Source organism: Hydra vulgaris, chromosome 01 (genome assembly GCF_038396675.1).
Source record: "Hydra vulgaris chromosome 01, alternate assembly HydraT2T_AEP".
Taxonomy (NCBI): domain Eukaryota; kingdom Metazoa; phylum Cnidaria; class Hydrozoa; order Anthoathecata; family Hydridae; genus Hydra; species Hydra vulgaris.
In genome coordinates this window covers 65,009,418-65,034,321 of record NC_088920.1, presented here as the reverse complement: position 1 = coordinate 65,034,321, position 24,904 = coordinate 65,009,418, and the positions used below count along the sequence as shown (strand labels likewise).

The 24,904-nt window shown below is 31.5% G+C and overlaps 1 protein-coding gene across 1 annotated transcript; it reads left to right on the top strand.

Annotated features, from left to right (window-relative positions):
* The first annotated feature begins 215 nt into the window (after positions 1–215).
* LOC136074636 (uncharacterized) lies at positions 216–24,774 on the top strand. Its single transcript, XM_065786973.1, is given in 23 exon segments — positions 216–280; positions 1,410–1,666; positions 2,628–2,669; positions 10,101–10,172; positions 10,541–11,401; positions 11,663–11,868; positions 11,948–12,334; positions 12,935–13,349; positions 13,702–14,268; positions 14,411–14,925; positions 15,043–15,672; positions 15,794–16,584; positions 16,676–17,226; positions 17,228–17,528; positions 17,859–19,182; positions 19,230–19,396; positions 19,456–19,605; positions 19,682–20,089; positions 20,199–20,457; positions 20,622–21,707; positions 21,763–22,024; positions 22,334–23,344; positions 23,394–24,774. Coding segments are annotated over 22 exon segments (11,445 nt in total). The 5' UTR covers positions 216–280; positions 1,410–1,607.
* Positions 24,775–24,904: the final 130 nt, after the last annotated feature.

The window sequence follows — 24,904 nt, the reverse complement described above, 5'->3', positions numbered from 1 at the left end:
GTTGTGATGATAGTTTAACAACACAAAAAATATGTTCTGCTATGTGTGACACATAGCAGAACATATTATATATATATATATATATATATATATATATATATATATATATATATATATATATATATATATATATATATATATATATATATATGAGTAATTGTTTTTTAAATGTGATCTAGTATGTTATTTTATAGAAATTGTTATGCTTTTAGGAAAAAACAAAAGAATTTGGATTCATTCAACTCTATTATGAAGCTAAAGATTGTAAACTTGCAAGAATGTAAGATTTTAATAGTTATTAATATGCAAAACTTTTTAGGAAATGCATTTGCTGCTATTGACATTAATCAAAATATTTCTACAATTAGTTGAATAGAATGTTTTTTACTTGACAATAATGTAGACCATCAGTGTGTTAATTATTATTTTTGTAGGTTATAATTATTATTAATTTAACAATAATATAACAGTTAAATAATACTTATTTTATTTTATGACCACAGAATCATAAAATAAGATATGGTTGGGGGTTCAAGTCCTTCGCAGGGAAATTTTTATAAATTTAAATGTTGATATCGAGAAGGGTTTTTTTTTTACGCTCGTACAAATAATGTTCTCATTACATTGTCTCTTACATTATTTGTATGCTCATACAAATAATGTTTATATATTAAAAACTTTGATTGCAGCAAAAAAATATTAAAATTCTTTAAAATTTTTCCTTATTGATATATTAGTGTAGCCATGTGGATGTATTAGATATCTGATTTTGAGGCGCTGATAACAGAATTGTGGGTTCAATCCCTCCTTAGGGTGTTCATTTTTTTAATTTTAATATTTTTTCATTGATTATGTTAAAAAAAATTTGTTGGCATTATATTGCAGTTTATATATAGCCAATATTATTGTAAATCGGTATTTGCTATATATATATATATATATATATATATATATATATATATATATATATATATATATATATATATATATATATATATATATATATATATATATATATATATATATATATATATATATATATATACACACACACACACGCACACTCACACACACACACACACACATAATAACCATATATATATATATATATATATATATATATATATATATACCATAATAAAATATGATTTTCTTTATGTATATATATTAGTTACAATTTTAGTTAGTCTGTTTGATCATTTATTTTAATTAGGTATGTGTGTCTGTTTGATCATTTATTTTAATGAGGTGTGGTGTAGTCTGTTTGATCATTTAATCCTTAAAAACCTGTATATAAACTATATATTTTATTATATAATGCGTAATTTATAATGTATTATTATATTGTTATTATATGTGTAATTTATGAATAATTAGAAATGTTTGTAAAAATTGCCATGGGTTTTTAGATATCTAGAAGATTTTCTTACAATCCAAGATCGTGATTTCAGGTTAGAAATTTCATTTTTTTTATAAAATGTTTTTAAAAATAAAAATAAACTGTTTAACCATAATTGCTTATTTTTTTAAATAATGTGGAAGTGGTGTTGTGGTACAGCGCTTGCTTCATAAGCAATAAGTTTCAAGTTTGTTCTCAAGTTTGATGCATGTCCCTGGTAGTACCACGCTTAACTCGTTTCTTAGTGCTGTGGTTTTGTTCGTCAAGGTTCGTGTTTAAGTTAAATAATTAAGAGGAGTTTGATTGTAGAAGCCTTTTTGACCTTTGGGAGGTAAATAAGGTTAAAAAAAAAGAAAAGGGAAATTTAAAGCCAATTTTGTAAACATTACAGATGGATATTCTTATACCATAATAATATATCTATGTTTTATTTATCTATTTATATATTTATATATTTACCTTAGCCGGTTGTGAACTAGTTTTTCAAAAATTAAATTACCTAGGTCATATAATTGAAAATAATTTTTTTGATGATGCTGACATCAATAGAGAGATTAAATATCTGTATACGCGTATAAATATTCTCAACAGACGATTTATGAGATGCTCAATAAAGGTAAAAATACAGTTATTTAAGGCGTACTGCCACTGTTTGTATGATGCTGCTCTGTGGCTTAACTATAGTGTAAATACTTTTTCAAATCTACAATATTATTACAAGAAATGTGCTAAAATATTTTTTGGCTATGACAGGTACTCAAGTGCTAAAATTATGTTTATGGAGCTGGGCCTGCCTACTCTGGATACTTTACTGCTTAACTGCAGACATAGTTTTAAAAAGCAGCTCGTCGTCTGCGCCAGCAATAATTTAACTGCGTATGGATTAAACAGAATTGTTAATTGACTTTTATTTGTTTTGTTTTACTATGGACCTTGTACTGTACTTGTTGTCTGAAATAAATCTCATATTAATAAATAATACAACCTGATGCTTTTGGATAAGACTTAAGTTTTTAAAAACATTTATTTAGTCATCATAATCATTAATTGGCAATTTTCAAATTTTTACAATTTTAATTAGGTGTGATGTAGTCTGTTTGATCATTTAATCCTTAAAAACCTGTATATAAACTATATGTTTTAATATGTAATGTGTAATTTATAATGTAATATTATATCTGTAATTTATAAATAATTAATGTTTGTAAAAATTGCCATGGGTTTTTAGATATCTAGAAGATTTTCTTACTATCCTAGATCGTGATTTCAGGTAAGAATTTTCATTTTTTTCAAAAATAAAAATAAAATCGTTTCTCTGCACTGCTACAGGTAAATAGCAATAAAAAAAAGGGAAATTTAAAGCCAATTTTGTGGACATTTCAGATGGATATTCTAATACCATATTTATATATATATTATTTATTTATGTATTTATATATCTTTAATATTTTAATATTTATTTTGCTTAAATATTTTTAGTTAAATACTTGATTTTATCTCTTTAATGTTAAATGTTCTTTAAAATTTTAGTATTTTTAGATTTATTAAATATATTTATTAATCTATTATCTTGCTTAATTAGCAATTAGAACTAAAAAAAAATTGTTTATTTTAAATTAAAAAAAATTGATTAAACAGATAAAAAAATTCAAAAATTAAAAACAGACTGAAAATGTTGAAATATTGATAGATCAAATATACATATTTTTAATATTTATTCAATATTAAAAAGTAAATAATATACAGTTAGTTGATAATTTTTTTTTTTCTTTCAATAACATTCAACAAGGCCTTCAGCAACTTCTAATTAAGTTGATAGTTAACAGGAAACAAAGTTAAAGAGCAAGAAAGTGGTTGACAAGAGATAATAAAAAACAGTTTCAGATATAAAAAAACTGTGTGAGTCAAGAGAACATTAGGGTGAGAGAGATTTCATGAGCATCTAAGTTTGAGAAAAAAAACATTTAGTTTGCGAAAGAAAATGGTTTTATGCTTGAAAAGGTTTTATTCATCTGTAAATTCTTTTTAAGCACCAAGGAACAGTTCAGTAAAAGGATGGAACTTAGCTCAATAACAAGTCACCCAATATTGAGTTTTGGTTGATGGAGTTTTGGTTGACTCACTTGAGCAGCAACCATGGTATTTGTAAATAAAAAGAAACAAACCTTGTGACAATGAGGCAGAGGTTTAAGCTTAACAGCTAGATCAGGGTTGCCATGGTAACAGGTAAACAGACTCAGGGTTGCCAGATATATGGTCACTTAAAGGAGGACATAGAAAAGCCAAAAGGAGGACATACTTAGTTTTAGTAATACCTAATAAGAAAAGGTTTTTAAGATTTTGAGGCGCTAATTACCTTTTTGATCATGGGGAAGGGGGTTGAGACTCTGACCGTCTAGCCATGGTACTGACACCGGATGAGAATAAACTACTAAGTATAATATCTATTAATGTTATATCAGAAAATTTTATATAAAATGCCAAAGTTGCTTTAGCTGCGTGGGCTTTCTGCAATATCTTTAAATTTTAGGTTAAAAAAAGGGTGTTAATTTTTTTTTATTATTATTTTTTATTTGATTGTTTATTTCGCTGTTTAATAACTTTTATAATTTAAAAGTTTATAAACAAAAACACTGGCAGGGCAAGTAGGAGACATTATTTTGTCTTATCACCAAGCCCTAATCGTACGTATTTACAATAACCATATAATATATATTTATACTTTACAAATTATTGAAAATTATAAATGTAAAAATCAATAACAATTAGTTTAAGAAATACTTCAAGAACACTATTCATGTTAAGAGTAATAATCAAGTAAACAAGAAAAATTGAAAGAAAAGAAAAAAAGAAAAACAAAAAATAAATTAATTAAAGAGCACGTATTTACAAGAGCTATACTAAATACATATATTATGCAGTATTTATTTAGCATGAAAATAAAATATATAACAGTTTGTAATAAAGTAATATTTAAATAAAGAATGAAAAATTAAAAATTAAAGATAAAAGAGAACTTAATTTACAAAAACCATAATATTTATGTATATTTTAAAATCAATTTGAATAAAAGTAAAATAAATAACAAATCATTGATAGTTAAAAAAAAAGTAAAATTTCAAGAACTCAGATTAGATTTCAACAATAACTTTTAAGATTAGAGGAAACACCATAACTGAATTAATGAAAAAAAAAGTTGATAGATTCTGAGACATATTTTATATAGTTGAATTTTAGTTTAAAAGAAACATTTAAAATTAGATATGTTAAAATCCATAAGTAATAACACCTGTTTTGATTCATTTTTAGACTGTTGTATTCTAACTTTTTTCGTATTTGCAATATTAGGAAACTTTTTCTACAAATAAGGTCCATAATATTGATTTAAATATGTAATTTGTTTTGAATTATATTTAGGGACAATGTAGTTATTATCTGAAAATTTTGTCGGGTATTTATGTACTACTTTTTCAAAATAGGACTGCAATATTTTAGGAGATAGTCCCATCTTTAATTTTTACATGAGCATTAAAACGTGGTGTAAGTTGACTTTATAAACATTTAATGCGCCAAGTATACGCAGAATGGCTCGCATGGTACAAATTTATCAGCTCCAAATAATATTCTGCACGCATGTTTTTGTTAACTGTATTATTTTTTTAATTTTGTATGATTTGTACTTGCCCATGCAATATTATGATAAATCAAATGAATGAAAGAAAAATAAAAGCTTTTTAAAAATTTATTATTTAGAAATGGTTTAGCCCTATATATCATTAGCCCTATATATCATTATATTATTATTTTTTGATATTTTTTTCTCAATGCTTTTTATATTATCACTCCAATGTAAATGTTTATCTAATATTACATCCAAAAAGTTTACTGAAGTTTCTCTTTTAATGTTAGCATTATTGATTATTAGATTTGGCAGTTTAATGAGAATTTTTGCTAATTATTTTACTTTATGGAATAAAATAAATTTGGTTTTATCCACATTTATTACTTATTACTACTCATTAACCTTACCCAAATCTTCGTTAGCTGTTTCAGAAAGTATTTTAATATCTCTGTGGGAATAAATAAGTTTGGAGTCATCTGCAAAAAGAGTACAATTTAAGAAGCCTGTTGTTAAATTTAATATCATTTATATATACTATCTAATCATTTATATATACTAGGAATTATAAGCATCCTAAAATAGAGCCTAAAATAGGGGGACACCACAAGTTACAGCATATGGAATTGTTTGGTTTTGCTCAAATTAAATTGCTCAAGATAAATTGCTTTCTATTGGTCAAATAACTTTTGAACCAAAGTAAGTTATTATTTTTACTCCATAATATTCAAGTTTTTTTATTAGTATGTTATGGTTTACAGTATCAAAAGCCTTTGACAGATCAATCATAACTCCAAATGTAAAGTAGTTAGCACATAATGTGTTTGTTATTTGATTGGCTATTTAACCACTGCATGTTCAGTGGAACATTTTTTTTTGAAACCAAACTGTTTTCAATAAAATATATTGTTTTCTGATAAATAATTAAATAGCCTGTTGTACATTATTCTTTCAAGCAACTTGGAGAAATACTGTGATATAAGTCTATAATTAGAATTTGCATTTTCTCTTTGTAGAAATTGATGTCATTTTTATAAAGAAAGTTGCAATTCAATTTAACTGCTTTTGTTGCTAAAAGAGCATAAGCAAAAATGACAAAGGCAAAATATGATGAGTTAAAAATGTTTCAATTGGAAAAGAAAAGATCTATACTTTTTGAAGTTTTTAAATTCTTTTGCCATTTTATGGAACAATAAAAGAACTTGAAAAACATTTTTGAGAACAGTTAGTTTTAAATGGGATGAAGTTCTAACTTTTATTGTTTTGTTTTTTGTTTGTCAAACTGTTAGACAAATGAATGGAATGAATGAAAAATCAAAGACGAATGAATGGAATAAGATAAAATGAATGGAATAAGATAAAATAAACATTACAATGCAATTAGAAATGCAAAATGTGCAGAATTATTAGTAGAACCTTTTATTGAATATTTTTTAGATGTCAAAAAACTTTTAATATGGAAATATACAAAAAAAAAGCATATGAAAAAGTTAAAAACTTAAAATATAAAAAAACCAGGCATTTTAAATGTTTTCAGCTTCGCCTGCCGGAGAAAGGATAAAAAAGGAGGACATGTCCTCTTTTTGCCAGACATCTGGCAATCCTAGATCAGGCCCAACAACTATTACAATACATTGACCTAAAAGAGAGTCTATTTAGAAGAACCAGCTCAAATGTGACAACAATATTACATACAAAGATAAATTAGAGATTTATAGAAGTTGAAAATGGAATCAGGAATAAGAAAATGGCAAGCCTGATACTTTGCAATAGATTGTTTACACAGCTTTTGTGAAAAATCAATACGGAATGATAAGATTATGATTTGTTAAGATCTTTGTAGGGTAAAGCCTTACCTTACTTATCTAACCTTACTTCTTTTTTATAAAAAAATGTTTGTTCTCAAGATTTTTTTGTGGTTTTTCTTGTGGAAAAGTTAAAAAAAAAAATTACAATTAGAAAGATGATGATGAAGTACAGATGCACATGAAGTATAATAGTATAAGGTGCGGCTTGATTTTAAACTGGCAACAAAAAAAAACACAAAAGTTTCCATACTTGATGCTGAAAAAGATCAGCCTGAGGACACAGGCTGATATTTTTCAGGTCAAATCACACAGTGAATCCCAGTTAACTTTATGTAGTAGTAATAACTGTAATAATTTAGTGAATCTGATGTTGAAAAAGTATTTATTGTAGTAAATGTAGTAGTATTAATTTTAAATTTTTTTTGATTACTAGTTATTTTAAATTTATTGTTATATTAAGTTTTTTTTAATTTAATATTCTCGTTTTCTTTAAAATTCAAATCATTTTTGTAATGTCAATTTCAAATTATTTTTCAAATGTAAATATTTGTCATTTGATTTTACACTTTAAAATGCATGTTGAAACCAAATCCAAATAAAAATTATGTTTTGTATAAATCTTGTTTTAAATTTTAACATAAGTTAAGTGTGAACTTATAAACTTTTATATCATTTAATTTTTACTATAGTGTTGTCCCTATTACTAAAAATAATTCTGTTATGATAGATGAATAAAGTTTGGATGTTATGCCACTAATAACGAAATACTAAATTATAGACAGGTTGGAACTTTTCTACATCAACCTATATGTTAGGGATATATACATTTTTTGAGAAAGGGTTTGACAATTTAAAAAAATATGTGAAGGTTTAGCATAAAATTGATAGAAAAACAAGCGCAGACAGTGGTGTACCCTCCAGTTTTTTCCCAGTTGCCCTGCGGGCACCTGAAATAATTTTTTTTCTTATTTGAGTTGTCTGCTATGATAATCAGTAGTCTGGTATAATAATTGCTGTTTAGTATTTTTTTCTTGTGTGAAAATACATCTACTAAGAAAGGGTTTAATTAAAAGTGATATGTTATAAGCTGTTGAAAATATTGTTCAGTAATTTTAGTTACAAATTGATATTGGTAAAGAGATAACTATAAATACTGGTTTTTAAGATCGTCATTTTTGACGTAGTTGGTATCTGTTTCATATTCTTTCTTTTTGTCAATCTTAACAAAGGTTTCATTATGTGGAATAAAAAAGTCCAAAGCCATTACCACAAGAAACATTTCATAAAAAGAAAAATATTCTATTATTTTCTCTCAATCTTCAATCAAATCAAATTTAGTTGAATGTTTAAAAAATGTTTTTGATGTTACAAACATTTTTCTAGAGTTGTCACGAATATTTAATGTTTAGAGTTCTTTGTGCTATATCTATCAATAGCGACTTCTCAAATCAGTTTAGAAGTGTAAGTTATACCTGAGCTGGTTGTTTTTGTAATCTTTTTGAACAGTTTGAAGAGTATGAAAAGTTAAAGTTTTATACATAACTATTGTTAACACACTTTTCTAAGTAAAAAACTGTCTGGTTGTCCTGTTGGGCTACTAACAGGCATCTTTTTCAAATTTCAGTTGCCCTTGATAAAAATGAGTTGTCTTATGCCACCTGATGACCATGAGGGTACACTCCTGGCAGAGTTTGCCAACTTTTCTTTCAAATATGGAAGTTTGCCTTAAAGTTTAAAAAATGATTAAAAAATAACTTTAGTTTTTCCAGTTTTTTTTTTTTGTATTAAATAATAATTATATTATATATATATATGTGTGTGTATATATATATATATATATATACATACACACACACATATATATGCCTTGTTTTAAATAAAAAATGCTTAACGCAAGAGCATGTGAATTTGGCGTCATAAAATTCTCTTTATTTTTTTTATTTTTCAAAGACATTTTTTTAAATTACTGCAATAAAATTAACTTTTTTAAATTACTGCAATAAAATTAACTTTTTTAAATTACTGCAATAAAATTAATTTCCACAAAATGAGTTAAGTGTTATTTCAATTCTTTTTTATAAATGCTATACGGGATTGTTTATTTATTATTATTTTAATATTAAGTAATTAAATTTAATATTACATTTAAAAAAATGTTTGGTCAGAACAAATGTCTTTCTTTTCTCAACATTTGCATAAATTGATTAAAATAATAAATTTTTGAGTTTGTTAAAGATTATTTCCTAAATTTCTAATTGCGGCTTTGCAACTAAAAATGATTTTTTATTTAAAAAAAATTAGCAAATAACAAAAAAAAATTACGTTAATTTTTTTACTTTATTTATTTAAATGTTTATTATTTTATTAACGATTTTGTTTGTGAAAGCAAATATTATTTTTCATTTATAAAAATTATATTGCTGTATGTATTGTTTATTAAAAAATTAACGCTGCGATTTAACTTGCGTTATAAAAAAAAAGTTTAACTTATGTTTTGTGTAAATTTTTGATGCAGCCATTTATTTAAAACTTAATTTTAGGTAAAAAAAAGGTTTAGGAAGGAATACTGGAAAAATGATTGCCATAAAAATGAGCTAATTTTTTTTAAGAACAAATAAAATTTAAATATTGAACAATATTTATTAATATTTTTAAATAAATTTGACAGCTAAGTAAACCCATGCATCAACTTTAATTTTAATAAACTTTTTTAAATCAAAATTAAGTTATATATTTTTTAAATCTAAATTAAGTTATATATTTTTTTTATTAATATAAAGTTATATATTAAATTAGTTTTAAATTAAATCCTATATTTTTTATCAGAATTAATTTAAATTATCTTTGCTTCAAGCTTAAAGTATTAATGTTTTTGAAACAAAAAAATCAATCATTACAATAAAATAAAAAAAAAATAAAAATAAATTTTTAATTTTATTTGAGTTTTTTTAAATTAGTAATTAGTGCTTATATCTAACATAATTGTCATTCAAACTTTTGTAACCATCTTATCGCTTATAGAATAATTTAAAAGTTAAAAAATGATAAATAGTCACCGAAATCGCTTACTGCTTATGTAAAATCGCTTAAGGCGTACATAAATCACTCTACACATAACACTTTGAAACAAGGCCTGATATATATATATATATATATATATATATATATATATAAATATATATATATATATATATATTTATATATATATATTATTTATTTATATATGCATATTCATTATTTTTCTCTTTTTTAATTTTGTCAATTTTTTTTCTAGAGTTTATAACCTTCTTGGTGAAACCTATGTAGCTCTCGATGATTACCAACAAGCATTTAATGCTTACATAAGGTACACAAGTTTTATATCTATTTTATATTCATTCTAATCTTCAACTGTCTGGCATGTAGCCAATAGTAAAATAGCATTATTACAAGTTACAACATGTTATAATATACAATAGTATAAGAATCCTTTTGTATATCAAGTTACTAATCCAACCTATGCCTATGAAAGTACCAGCAGCCTTGTTTAAAATAATTTGTGTGGTTTAGAGTTTAAAGAGTAACAAGTAATGTAAAAAATCTAGCAGCCTTCTCAGCTGTCTCTTCTGAAACCTTGACTAGGTGAACTAAATAAAGAAATATATTTCTTGCTGATTTTAAATTTCAATCAATTTCTATTGTAACAAAAATATTTAACCTTTATACATTTGTTAGGATAGTACCTGATTCTGAACAAGTGCAGTCTGTTTTTGGAGATAAACCATTTGCTTTTAAATTTGATGCATCTAAGGAGCTTTGTACGATTACTTCTAACAACCTTGCTCCATCCATTTCATCCCCAAATAAATCTGTTACCCAGACTATTGATAAAGATAAGCCTGCAGTTGCACACGAGCAGGAAAAGGAAATGTTTGTCGAAGCTATTGCTCATGTTTCAAAGCTTGATCGATTGATTACTGGTGAGGAAAATGACGAAGTTATGTATTCAAATAGATTAAAGCTTTACAGATACGATTTGACAACTAAACGTTGGAAGGAGCGTGGCATTGGTGAGTTAAAGATAACTAGGGATAAAACTAATAACAATTGTCGCATTGTGATGAGAAGAGAGCAAGTTCGTAAGTTATGTGCCAATCATGCTATTGTTGCTGATATGGAACTAAAACCACAAGGTAAATCTAATAAAGCGTGGGTTTGGTCTACGCAAGCAGATATATCAGATGGGGAAGCTAAGTCAGGACAGTTTTGCGCTAATTTTAAGACTTCCGAATCAACTACTGATTTTAAGCTATGTTTTGACAAATGTAAAGTTGTCGTATCTCGTAAAAGTACTTCAAATAATCAACAAAATGTTGATGCAAAATTTCAAAAGCTAGAGTCTAATAAGGAAAGCAATTGCAGTTGTAGCGCACGTTTAGTTTCTGATCGGATATCTGCACAATGCTGTGTTGCTTGCCAATCTCCTAATCCAAATGCAAGCAGTAATCCGTCTTCAAGCATTGATACTAGTAATCAAAAACCAGGAGTTGCTTCGAAGAACAATCTTTTTACTTTCGGTGTTTCTTCAGTTTCGTAGAGAGTTCAAGTTTTGTTGCTTCTTCTAATAATCAACAAAATATTGATGCGAAAGTTAAAAACCTAAAGTCTAATAAGGAAAGCAATTGCAGTTGTAGCGCATGTTTAGTTTCTAATCAGATATCTGCACAATGCTGTGTTGCTTGCCAGTCTCCTAATGCAAATGCGAGCAGAATCGGTCTTCACCAAAAACTAATATGTATACTTTTGGTGCACCAGTTAGTAGCTTAAAATAAATGACTCGTCTATTAAACTTGATAGTAAATCTGCGTTTAAACAAAGTTTTGAGGCAGATCTCAATACCTGGGAGTGCCCAGCATGTCTATCTAAAAATAATGGCAGTCGTGATGTTTGCAGAGAACGTCAATCACCTAAACAGAAGGCGCCTGTTGTTCGTTTAGACCCTGAACAGTTTTCTAAACCAATTAATTTTAAACCAGATAATTTAGTAAATAAAAATGATCAGAGTTTTGAAGTGAAAAGCAACGTATCGAGTTCACCTTTTGATTTTTCTACACCTTCTATTATTGTTTCCTAAAAATAAAGCTCATGTTGATCAACTTTTTGTGCCCCCACCATGTTTCTTTCCTAAAAAGACCGATATTAAAGAAAACGGAGAAAAGCACTCGGCAAAAATTGAGTCGTGGATGCCTAAAGGTGTTAATACAGACTTTACGTTTACATTTGGGGTATCATCTTCCCCAAGTCTTTCTGCTGCAAGCAGTATTGATGATCTTAGGATAGTACCTGATTCTGAACAAGTGCAGTCTGTTTTTGGAGATAAACCATTTGCTTTTAAATTTGATGCATCTAAGGAGCTTTGTACGATTACTTCTAACAACCTTGCTCCATCCATTTCATCCCCAAATAAATCTGTTACCCAGACTATTGATAAAGATAAGCCTGCAGTTGCACACGAGCAGAAAAGGAAATGTTTGTCGAAGCTATTGCTCATGTTTCAAGCTCTGACCGAGTCTTGATTACTGGTGAGGAAAATGACGAAGTTATGTATTCAAATAGATTAAAGCTTTACAGATACGATTTGACAACTAAACGTTGGAGGAGCGTGGCATTGGTGAGTTAAAGATAACTAGGGATAAAACTAATAACAATTGTCGCATTGTGATGAGAAGAGAGCAAGTTCGTAAGTTATGTGCCAATCATGCTATTGTTGCTGATATGGAACTAAAACCACAAGGTAAATCTAATAAAGCGTGGGTTTGGTCTACGCAAGCAGATATATCAGATGGGGAAGCTAAGTCAGGACAGTTTTGCGCTAATTTTAAGACTTCCGAATCGGCTACTGATTTTAAGCTATGTTTTGACAAATGCAAAGTTGTCGTGTCTCGTAAGTACTTCAAATAATCAACAAAATGTTGATGCAAAAATTCAAAAGCTAAAGTCTAATAAGGAAAGCAATTGCAGTTGTAGCGCACGTTTAGTTTCTGATCGGATATCTGCACAATGCTGTGTTGCTTGCCAATTCCCTAATCCAAATGCAAGCAGTAATCCGTCTTCAAGCATTGATACTAGTAATCAAAAACCAGGAGTTGCTTCGAAGAACAATCTTTTTACTTTCGGTGTTTCTTCGAAGTTCCGCAACAAGTTCAAGTTTTGTTGCTTCTTCTAATAATCAACAAAATATTGATGCGAAAGTTAAAAACCTAAAGTCTAATAAGGAAAGCAATTGCAGTTGTAGCGCATGTTTAGTTTCTAATCAGATATCTGCACAATGCTGTGTTGCTTGCCAGTCTCCTAATGCTAATGCGAGCAGTAATCGGTCTTCACCAAAAACTAATATGTATACTTTTGGTGCACCAGTCAGTAGCTCTAAAATAAATGACTCGTCTATTAAACTTGATAGTAAATCTGCGTTTAAACAAAGTTTTGAGGCAGATCTCAATACCTGGGAGTGCCCAGCATGTCTATCTAAAAATAAATGGCAGTCGTGATGTTTGCAGAGAGCGTCAATCACCTAAAACAGAAGGCGCCTGTTGTTCGTTTAGACCCTGAACAGTTTTCTAAACCAATTAATTTTAAACCAGATAATTTAGTAAATAAAAATGATCAGAGTTTTGAAGTGAAAAGCAACGTATCGAGTTCACCTTTTGATTTTTCTACACCTTCTATTATTGATTCCAACAAGTCCACATGTTGATCAACTTTTTGTGCCCCCACCATGTTTCTTTCCTAAAAAGACCGATATTAAATCGAAAAGCACTCGGCAAAAATTGAGTCGTGGATGCCTAAAGGTGTTAATACAGACTTTACGTTTACATTTGGGGTATCATCTTCCCCAGTCTTTCTGCTGCAAGCAGTATTGATGATCTTAGGATAGTACCTGATTCTGAACAAGGGCAGTCTGTTTTTGGAGATAAACCATTTGCTTTTAAATTTGATGCATCTAAGGAGCTTTGTACGATTAACTTCCTCAACAACCTTGCTCCAGCCTCCATTCCATCCCCAAATAAATCTGTTACCCAGACTATTGATAAAGATAAGCCTGCAGTTGCACACGAGCAGGAAAAGGAAATGTTTGTCGAAGCTATTGCTCATGTTTCAAAGCTTGATCGATTGATTACTGGTGAGGAAAATGACGAAGTTATGTATTCAAATAGATTAAAGCTTTACAGATACGATTTGACAACTAAACGTTGGAAGGAGCGTGGCATTGGTGAGTTAAAGATAACTAGGGATAAAACTAATAACAATTGTCGCATTGTGATGAGAGAAGAGCAAGTTCGTAATTTTTGTGCCAATCATGCTATTGTTGCTGATATGGAACTAAAACCACAAGGTAAATCTAATAAAGCGTGGGTTTGGTCTACGCAAGCAGATATATCAGATGGGGAAGCTAAGTCAGGACAGTTTTGCGCTAATTTTAAGACTTCCGAATCGGCTACTGATTTTAAGCTATGTTTTGACAAATGCAACGTTGTGTTTCTTAAAAGTACTTCAAATAATCAACAAAATGTTGATGCAAAAATTCAAAAGCTAAAGTCTAATAAGAAAGGAAAGCAATTGCAGTTGTAGCGCACGTTTAGTTTCTGATCGGATATCTGCACAATGCTGTGTTGCTTGCCAATCTCCTAATCCAAATGCAAGCAGTAATCCGTCTTCAAGCATTGATACTAGTAATCAAAAACCAGGAGTTGCTTCGAAGAACAATCTTTTTACTTTCGGTGTTTCTTCAAGTTCCGCAACAAGTTCAAGTTTTGTTGCTTCTTCTAATAATCAACAAAATATTGATGCGAAAGTTAAAAACCTAAAGTCTAATAAGGAAAGCAATTGCAGTTGTAGCGCATGTTTAGTTTCTAATCAGATATCTGCACAATGCTGTGTTGCTTGCCAGTCTCCTAATGCTAATGCGAGCAGTAATCGGTCTTCACCAAAAACTAATATGTATACTTTTGGTGCACCAGTCAGTAGCTCTAAAATAAATGACTCGTCTATTAAACTTGATAGTAAATCTGCGTTTAAACACAGTTTTGAGGCAGATCTCAATCCCTGGGAGTGCCCAGCCTGTCTATCTAAAAGATGGTAGTCCATGTTTGCAGAGAACGTCAATCACCTAAAACAGAAGGCGCCTGTTGTTCGTTTAGACCCTGAACAGTTTTTCAAACCAATTAATTTTAAACCAGATAATTTAGTAAATAAAAATGATCAGAGTTTTGAAGTGAAAAGCAACATATCGAGTTCACCTTTTGATTTTTCTACACCTTCTATTATTGATTCCAAAAATAAAGCTCATGTTGATCAACTTTTTGTGCCCCCACCATGTTTCTTTCCTAAAAAGACCGATATTAAAGAAAACGAAAAGCACTCGGCAAAAATTAAGTCGTGGATGCCTAAAGGTGTTAATACAGACTTTACGTTTACATTTGGGGTATCATCTTCCTCAAGTCTTTCTGCTGCAAGCAGTGTTGATGATCTTATGATAGTACCTGATTCTGAACAAGTGCAGTCTGTTTTTGGAGATAAACCATTTGCTTTTAAATTTGATGCATCTAAGGAGCTTTGTACGATTACTTCTAACAACCTTGCTCCATCCATTTCATCCCCAAATAAATCTGTTACCCAGACTATTGATAAAGATAAGCCTGCAGTTGCACACGAGCAGGAAAAGGAAATGTTTGTCGAAGCTATTGCTCATGTTTCAAAGCTTGATCGATTGATTACTGGTGAGGAAAATGACGAAGTTATGTATTCAAATAGATTAAAGCTTTACAGATACGATTTGACAACTAAACGTTGGAAGGAGCGTGGCATTGGTGAGTTAAAGATAACTAGGCATAAAACTAATAACAATTGTCGCATTGTGATGAGAAGAGAGCAAGTTGTAGTTATGTGCCAATCATGCTATTGTTGCTGATATGGAACTAAAACCACAAGGTAAATCTAATAAAGCGTGGGTTTGGTCTACGCAAGCAGATATATCAGATGGGGAAGCTAAGTCAGGACAGTTTTGCGCTAATTTTAACACTTCCGAATCGGCTACTGATTTTAAGCTATGTTTTGACAAATGTAAAGTTGTCGTGTCTCGTAAAAGTACTTCAAATAATCAACAAAATGTTGATGCAAAAATTCAAAAGCTAAAGTCTAATAAGGAAAGCAATTGCAGTTGTAGCGCACGTTTAGTTTCTGATCGGATATCTGCACAATGCTGTGTTGCTTGCCAATCTCCTAATCCAAATGCAAGCAGTAATCCGTCTTCAAGCATTGATACTAGTAATCAAAAACCAGGAGTTGCTTCGAAGAACAATCTTTTTACTTTCGTGTTTCTTCAAGTTCCGTATAGTTCAAGTTTTGTTGCTTCTTCTAATAATCAACAAAATATTGATGCGAAAGTTAAAAACCTAAAGTCTAATAAGGAAAGCAATTGCAGTTGTAGCGCATGTTTAGTTTCTAATCAGATATCTGCACAATGCTGTGTTGCTTGCCAGTCTCCTGATGCTAATGCGAGCAGTAATCGGTCTTCACCAAAAACTAATATGTATACTTTTGGTGCACCAGTCAGTAGCTCTAAAATAAATGACTCGTCTATTAAACTTGATAGTAAATCTGCGTTTAAACAAAGTTTTGAGGCAGATCTCAATACCTGGGAGTGCCCAGCATGTCTATCTAAAAATAATGGCAGTCGTGATGTTTGCAGAGAACGTCAATCACCTAAACAGAAGCGCGCTGTTTGCTTAGACCCTGAACAGTTTTCTAAACCAATTAATTTTAAACCAGATAATTTAGTAAATAAAAATGATCAGAGTTTTGAAGTGAAAGAAATCTATTGTTTTACCTTTTGATTTTTCTACACCTTCTATTATTGATTCCAAAAATAAAGCTCATGTTGATCAACTTTTTGTGCCCCCACCATGTTTCTTTCCTAAAAAGACCGATATTAAAGAAAACGAAAAGCACTCGGCAAAAATTGAGTCGTGGATGCCTAAAGGTGTTAATACAGACTTTACGTTTACATTTGGGGTATCATCTTCCCCAAGTCTTTCTGCTGCAAGCAGTATTGATGATCTTAGGATAGTACCTGATTCTGAACAAGTGCAGTCTGTTTTTGGAGATAAACCATTTGCTTTTAAATTTGATGCATCTAAGGAGCTTTGTACGATTACTTCTAACAACCTTGCTCCATCCATTTCATCCCCAAATAAATCTGTTACCCAGACTATTGATAAAGATAAGCCTGCAGTTGCACACGAGCAGGAAAAGGAAATGTTTGTCGAAGCTATTGCTCATGTTTCAAAGCTTGATCGATTGATTACTGGTGAGGAAAATGACGAAGTTATGTATTCAAATAGATTAAAGCTTTACAGATACGATTGAGACCAAACGTTGGAAGGAGCGTGGCATTGGTGAGTTAAAGATAACTAGGGATAAAACTAATAACAATTGTCGCATTGTGATGAGAAGAGAGCAAGTTCGTAAGTTATGTGCCAATCATGCTATTGTTGCTGATATGGAACTAAAACCACAAGGTAAATCTAATAAAGCGTGGGTTTGGTCTACGCAAGCAGATATATCAGATGGGGAAGCTAAGTCAGGACAGTTTTGCGCTAATTTTAAGACTTCCGAATCGGCTACTGATTTTAAGCTATGTTTTGAACAAATGCAAAGTTGTCGTGTCTCGTAAATACTTCAAATAATCAACAAAATGTTGATGCAAAAATTCAAAAGCTAAAGTCTAATAAGGAAAGCAATTGCAGTTGTAGCTCAACCTTGGTTTTCTCTATTGGATATCTGCACAATGCTGTGTTGCTTGCCAATCTCCTAATCCAAATGCAAGCAGTAATCCGTCTTCAAGCATTGATACTAGTAATCAAAAACCAGGAGTTGCTTCGAAGAACAATCTTTTTACTTTCGGTGTTTCTTCAAGTTCCGCAAACAAGTTCAAGTTTTGTTGCTTCTTCTAATAATCAACAAAATATTGATGCGAAAGTTAAAAACCTAAAAGTCTAATAAGGAAAGCAATTGCAGTTGTAGCGCATGTTTAGTTTCTAATCAGATATCTGCACAATGCTGTGTTGCTTGCCAGTCTCCTAATGCTAATGCGAGCAGTAATCGGTCTTCACCAAAAACTAATATGTATACTTTTGGTGCACCAGTCAGTAGCTCTAAAATAAATGACTCGTCTATTAAACTTGATAGTAAATCTGCGTTTAAACAAAGTTTTGAGGCAGATCTCAATACCTGGGAGTGCCCAGCATGTCTATCTAAAAATAATGGCAGTCGTGATGTTTGCAGAGAACGTCAATCACCTAAACAGAAGGCGCCTGTTGTTCGTTTAGACCCTGAACAGTTTTCTAAACCAATTAATTTTAAACCAGATAATTTAGTAAATAAAAATGATCAGAGTTTTGAAGTGAAAAGCAACGTATCGAGTTCACCTTTTGATTTTTCTACACCTTCTATTATTGATTCCAAAAATAAAGCTCATGTTGATCAACTTTTTGTGCCCCCACCATGTTTCTTTCCTAAAAAGACCGATATTAAAGAAAACGAAAAGCACTCGGCAAAAATTAAGTCGTGGATGCCTAAAGGTGTTAATACAGACTTTACGTTTACATTTGGGGTATCATCTTCCTCAAGTCTTTCTGCTGCAAGCAGTGTTGATGATCTTATGATAGTACCTGATTCTGAACAAGTGCAGTCTGTTTTTGGAGATAAACCATTTGCTTTTAAATTTGATGCATCTAAGGAGCTTTGTACGATTACTTCTAACAACCTTGCTCCATCCATTTCATCCCCAAATAAATCTGTTACCCAGACTATTGATAAAGATAAGCCTGCAGTTGCACACGAGCAGGAAAAGGAAATGTTTGTCGAAGCTATTGCTCATGTTTCAAAGCTTGATCGATTGATTACTGGTGAGGAAAATGACGAAGTTATGTATTCAAATAGATTAAAGCTTTACAGATACGATTTGACAACTAAACGTTGGAAGGAGCGTGGCATTGGTGAGTTAAAGATAACTAGGGATAAAACTAATAACAATTGTCGCATTGTGATGAGAAGAGAGCAAGTTCGTAAGTTATGTGCCAATCATGCTATTGTTGCTGATATGGAACTAAAACCACAAGGTAAATCTAATAAAGCGTGGGTTTGGTCTACGCAAGCAGATATATCAGATGGGAAGCTAAGTCAGGACAGTTTTGCGCTAATTTTAAGACTTCCGAATCGGCTACTGATTTTAAGCTATGTTTTGACAAATGCAAAGTTGTCGTGTCTCGTAAAAGTACTTCAAATAATCAACAAAATGTTGATGCAAAAATTCAAAAGCTAAAGTCTAATAAGGAAAGCAATTGCAGTTGTAGCGCACGTTTAGTTTCTGATCGGATATCTGCACAATGCTGTGTTGCTTGCCAATCTCATAACCCAAAAGCAAGCAGAAACGCCTTCTTAAGCATTGATACTAGTAATCAAAAACCAGGAGTTGCTTCGAAGAACAATCTTTTTACTTTCGTGTTTCTTCAAGTTCCGCAACAAGTTCAAGTTTTGTTGCTTCTTCCTATATTCAACATATTTTTTTTTCGAAAGTTTTAATCCAATAGTCTAATAAGGAAAGCAATTGCAGTTGTAGCGCATGTTTAGTTTCTTATCAGATATCTGCACAATGCTGTGTTGCTTGCCAGTCTCCTAATGCTAATGCGAGCAGTAATCGGTCTTCACCAAAAACTAATATGTATACTTTTGGTGCACCAGTCAGTAGCTCTAAAATAAATGACTCGTCTATTAAACTTGATAGTAAATCTGCGTTTAAACAAAGTTTTGAGGCAGATCTCAATACCTGGGAGTGCCCAGCATGTCTATCTAAAAAATAATGGCAGTCGTGATGTTTGCAGAGAACGTCAATCACCTAAACAGAAGGCGCCTGTTGTTCGTTTAGACCCTGAACAGTTTTCTAAACCAATTAATTTTAAACCAGATAATTTAGTAAATAAAAATGATCAAAGTTTTGGAGTGAAAAGCAACGTATCGAGTTCACCTTTTGATTTTTCTACACCTTCTATTATTGATTCCAAAAATAAAGCTCATGTTGATCAACTTTTTGTGCCCCCACCATGTTTCTTTCCTAAAAAGACCGATATTAAAGAAAACGAAAGCACTCGGCAAAAATTAAGTCGTGGATGCCTAAAGGTGTTAATACAGACTTTACGTTTACATTTGGGGTATCATCTTCCTCAAGTCTTTCTGCTGCAAGCAGTGTTGATGATCTTATGATAGTACCTGATTCTGAACAAGTGCAGTCTGTTTTTGGAGATAAAACATTTGCTTTTAAATTTGATGCATCTAGGAGCTTTGTACGATTACTTCTAACAACCTTGCTCCATCCATTTCATCCCCAAATAAATCTGTTACCCAGACTATTGATAAAGATAAGCCTGCAGTTGCACACGAGCAGGAAAAGGAAATGTTTGTCGAAGCTATTGCTCATGTTTCAAAGCTTGATCGATTGATTACTGGTGAGGAAAATGACGAAGTTATGTATTCAAATAGATTAAAGCTTTACAGATACGATTTGACAACTAAACGTTGGAAGGAGCGTGGCATTGGTGAGTTAAAAGAGAACCAGGGATAAAACTAATAACAATTGTCGCATTGTGATGAGAAGAGAGCAAGTTCGTAAGTTATGTGCCAATCATGCTATTGTTGCTGATATGGAACTAAAACCACAAGGTAAATCTAATAAGCCTGGGGGTTTGGTTTACGCAAGCAGATATATCAGATGGGAAAGCTAAGTCAGGACAGTTTTGCGCTAATTTTAGATCTTCCGAATCGGCTACTGATTTTAAGCTATGTTTTGACAAATGTAAAGTTGTCGTGTCTCGTAAAAGTACTTCAAATAATCAACAAAATGTTGATGCAAAAATTCAAAAGCTAAAGTCTAATAAGGAAAGCAATTGCAGTTGTAGCGCACGTTTAGTTTCTGATCGGATATCTGCACAATGCTGTGTTGCTTGCCAATCTCCTAATCCAAATGCAAGCAGTAATCCGTCTTCAAGCATTGATACTAGTAATCAAAAACCAGGAGTTGCTTCGAAGAACAATCTTATTACTTTCGTGTTTCTTTCAAGTTCCGCAACAAGTTCAAGTTTTGTTGCTTCTTCTAATAATCAACAAAATATTGATGCGAAAGTTAAAAACCTAAAGTCTAATAAGGAAAGCAATTGCAGTTGTAGCGCATGTTTAGTTTCTAATCAGATATCTGCACAATGCTGTGTTGCTTGCCAGTCTCCTAATGCTAATGCGAGCAGTAATCGGTCTTCACCAAAAACTAATATGTATACTTTTGGTGCACCAGTCAGTAGCTCTAAAATAAATGACTCGTCTATTAAACTTGATAGTAAATCTGCGTTTAAACAAAGTTTTGAGGCAGATCTCAATACCTGGGAGTGCCCAGCATGTCTATCTAAAAATAATGGCAGTCGTGATGTTTGCAGAGAACGTCAATCACCTAAACAGAAGGCGCCTGTTGTTCGTTTAGACCCTGAACAGTTTTCTAAACCAATTAATTTTAAACCAGATAATTTAGTAAATAAAAATGATCAGAGTTTTGAAGTGAAAAGCAACGTATCGAGTTCACCTTTTGATTTTTCTACACCTTCTATTATTGATTCCAAAAATAAAGCTCATGTTGATCAACTTTTTGTGCCCCCACCATGTTTCTTTCCTAAAAAGACCGATATTAAAGAAAACGAAAAGCACTCGGCAAAAATTGAGTCGTGGATGCCTAAAGGTGTTAATACAGACTTTACGTTTACATTTGGGGTATCATCTTCCCCAAGTCTTTCTGCTGCAAGCAGTATTGATGATCTTAGGATAGTACCTGATTCTGAACAAGTGCAGTCTGTTTTTAGATAAACCATTTGCTTTTAAATTTGATGCATCTAAGGAGCTTTGTACGATTACTTCTAACAACCTTGCTCCATCCATTTCATCCCCAAATAAATCTGTTACCCAGACTATTGATAAAGATAAGCCTGCAGTTGCACACGAGCAGGAAAAGGAAATGTTTGTCGAAGCTATTGCTCATGTTTCAAAGCTTGATCGATTGATTACTGGTGAGGAAAATGACGAAGTTATGTATTCAAATAGATTAAAGCTTTACAGATACGATTTGTACAACTAAACGTTGGAAGGAGCGTGGCATTGGTGAGTTAAAGATAACTAGGGATAAAACTAATAACAATTGTCGCATTGTGATGAGAAGAGAGCAAGTTCGTAAGTCATGTGAATTCATGCTATTGTTGCTGATATGGAACTAAAACCACAAGGTAAATCTAATAAAGCGTGGGTTTGGTCTACGCAAGCAGATATATCAGATGGGGAAGCTAAGTCAGGACAGTTTTGCGCTAATTTTAAGACTTCCGAATCGGCTACTGATTTTAAGCTATGTTTTGAATGCAAAGTTGTCGTGTCTCGTAAAAGTACTTCAAATAATCAACAAAATGTTGATGCAAAAATTCAAAAGCTAAAGTCTAATAAGGAAAGCAATTGCAGTTGTAGCGCACGTTTAGTTTCTGATCGGATATCTGCACAATGCTGTGTTGCTTGCCAATCTCCTAATCCAAATGCAAGCAGTAATCCGTCTTCAAGCATTGATACTAGTAATCAAAAACCAGGAGTTGCTTCGAAGAACAATCTTTTTACTTTCGGTGTTTCTTCAAGTTCCGCAACAAGTTCAAGTTTTATTGCTTCTTCTAATAATCAACAAAATATTGATGCGAAAGTTAAAAACCTAAAGTCTAATCAGGAAAGCAATTGCAGTTGTAGCGCATGTTTAGTTTCTAATCAGATATCTGCACAATGCTGTGTTGCTTGCCAGTCTCCTAATGCAAATGCGAGCAGTAATCGGTCTTCACCAAAAACTAATATGTATACTTTTGGTGCACCAGTCAGTAGCTCTAAAATAAATGACTCGTCTATTAAACTTGATAGTAAATCTGCGTTTAAACAAAGTTTTGAGGCAGATCTCAATACCTGGGAGTGCCCAGCATGTCTATCTAAAAATAATGGCAGTCGTGATGTTTGCAGAGAACGTCAATCACCTAAACAGAAGGCGCCTGTTGTTCGTTTAGACCCTGAACAGTTTTCTAAACCAATTAATTTTAAACCAGATAATTTAGTAAATAAAAATGATCAGAGTTTTAAAGTGAAAAGCAACGTATCGAGTTCACCTTTTGATTTTTCTACACCTTCTATTATTGATTCCAAAAATAAAGCTCATGTTGATCAACTTTTTGTGCCCCCACCATGTTTCTTTCCTAAAAAGACCGATATTAAAGAAAACGAAAAGCACTCGGCAAAAATTGAGTCGTGGATGCCTAAAGGTGTTAATACAGACTTTACGTTTACATTTGGGGTATCATCTTCCCCATGTCTTTCTGCTGCAAGCAGTATTGATGATCTTAGGATAGTACCTGATTCTGAACAAGTGCAGTCTGTTTTTGGAGATAAACCATTTGCTTTTAAATTTGATGCATCTAAGGAGCTTTGTACGATTACTTCTAACAACCTTGCTCCATCCATTTCATCCCCAAAGAGTCTGTGTGACCCAGACTATTGATAAAGATAAGCCTGCAGTTGCACACGAGCAGGAAAAGGAAATGTTTGTCGAAGCTATTGCTCATGTTTCAAAGCTTGATCGATTGATTACTGGTGAGGAAAATGACGAAGTTATGTATTCAAATAGATTAAAGCTTTACAGATACGATTTGACAACTAAACGTTGGAAGGAGCGTGGCATTGGTGAGTTAAAGATAACTAGGGATAAAACTAATAACAATTGTCGCATTGTGATGAGAAGAGAGCAAGTTCGTAAGTTATGTGCCAATCATGCTATTGTTGCTGATATGGAACTAAAACCACAAGGTAAATCTAATAAAGCGTGGGTTTGGTCTACGCAAGCAGATATATCAGATGGGGAAGCTAAGTCAGGACAGTTTTGCGCTAATTTTAAGACTTCCGAATCGGCTACTGATTTTAAGCTATGTTTTGACAAATGTAAAGTTGTCGTGTCTCGTAAAAGTACTTCAAATAATCAACAAAATGTTGATGCAAAAATTCAAAAGCTAAAGTCTAATAAGGAAAGCAATTGCAGTTGTAGCGCACGTTTAGTTTCTGATCGGATATCTGCACAATGCTGTGTTGCTTGCCAATCTCCTAATCCAAATGCAAGCAGTAATCCGTCTTCAAGCATTGATACTAGTAATCAAAAACCAGGAGTTGCTTCGAAGAACAATCTTTTTACTTTCGGTGTTTCTTCAAGTTCCGCAACAAGTTCAAGTTTTGTTGCTTCTTCTAATAATCAACAAAATATTGATGCGAAAGTTAAAAACCTAAAGTCTAATAAGGAAAGCAATTGCAGTTGTAGCGCATGTTTAGTTTCTAATCAGATATCTGCACAATGCTGTGTTGCTTGCCAGTCTCCTAATGCTAATGCGAGCAGTAATCGGTCTTCACCAAAAACTAATATGTATACTTTTGGTGCACCAGTCAGTAGCTCTAAAATAAATGACTCGTCTATTAAACTTGATAGTAAATCTGCGTTTAAACAAAGTTTTGAGGCAGATCTCAATACCTGGGAGTGCCCAGCATGTCTATCTAAAAATAATGGCAGTCGTGATGTTTGCAGAGAACGTCAATCACCTAAACAGAAGGCGCCTGTTGTTCGTTTAGACCCTGAACAGTTTTCTAAACCAATTAATTTTAAACCAGATAATTTAGTAAATAAAAATGATCAGAGTTTTGAAGTGAAAAGCAACGTATCGAGTTCACCTTTTGATTTTTCTACACCTTCTATTATTGATTCCAAAAATAAAGCTCATGTTGATCAAAGTTTTTGTGCCCCCACCATGTTTCTTTCCTAAAAAGACCGATATTAAAGAAAACGAAAAGCACTCGGCAAAAATTGAGTCGTGGATGCCTAAAGGTGTTAATACAGACTTTACGTTTACATTTGGGGTATCATCTTCCCCAAGTCTTTCTGCTGCAAGCAGT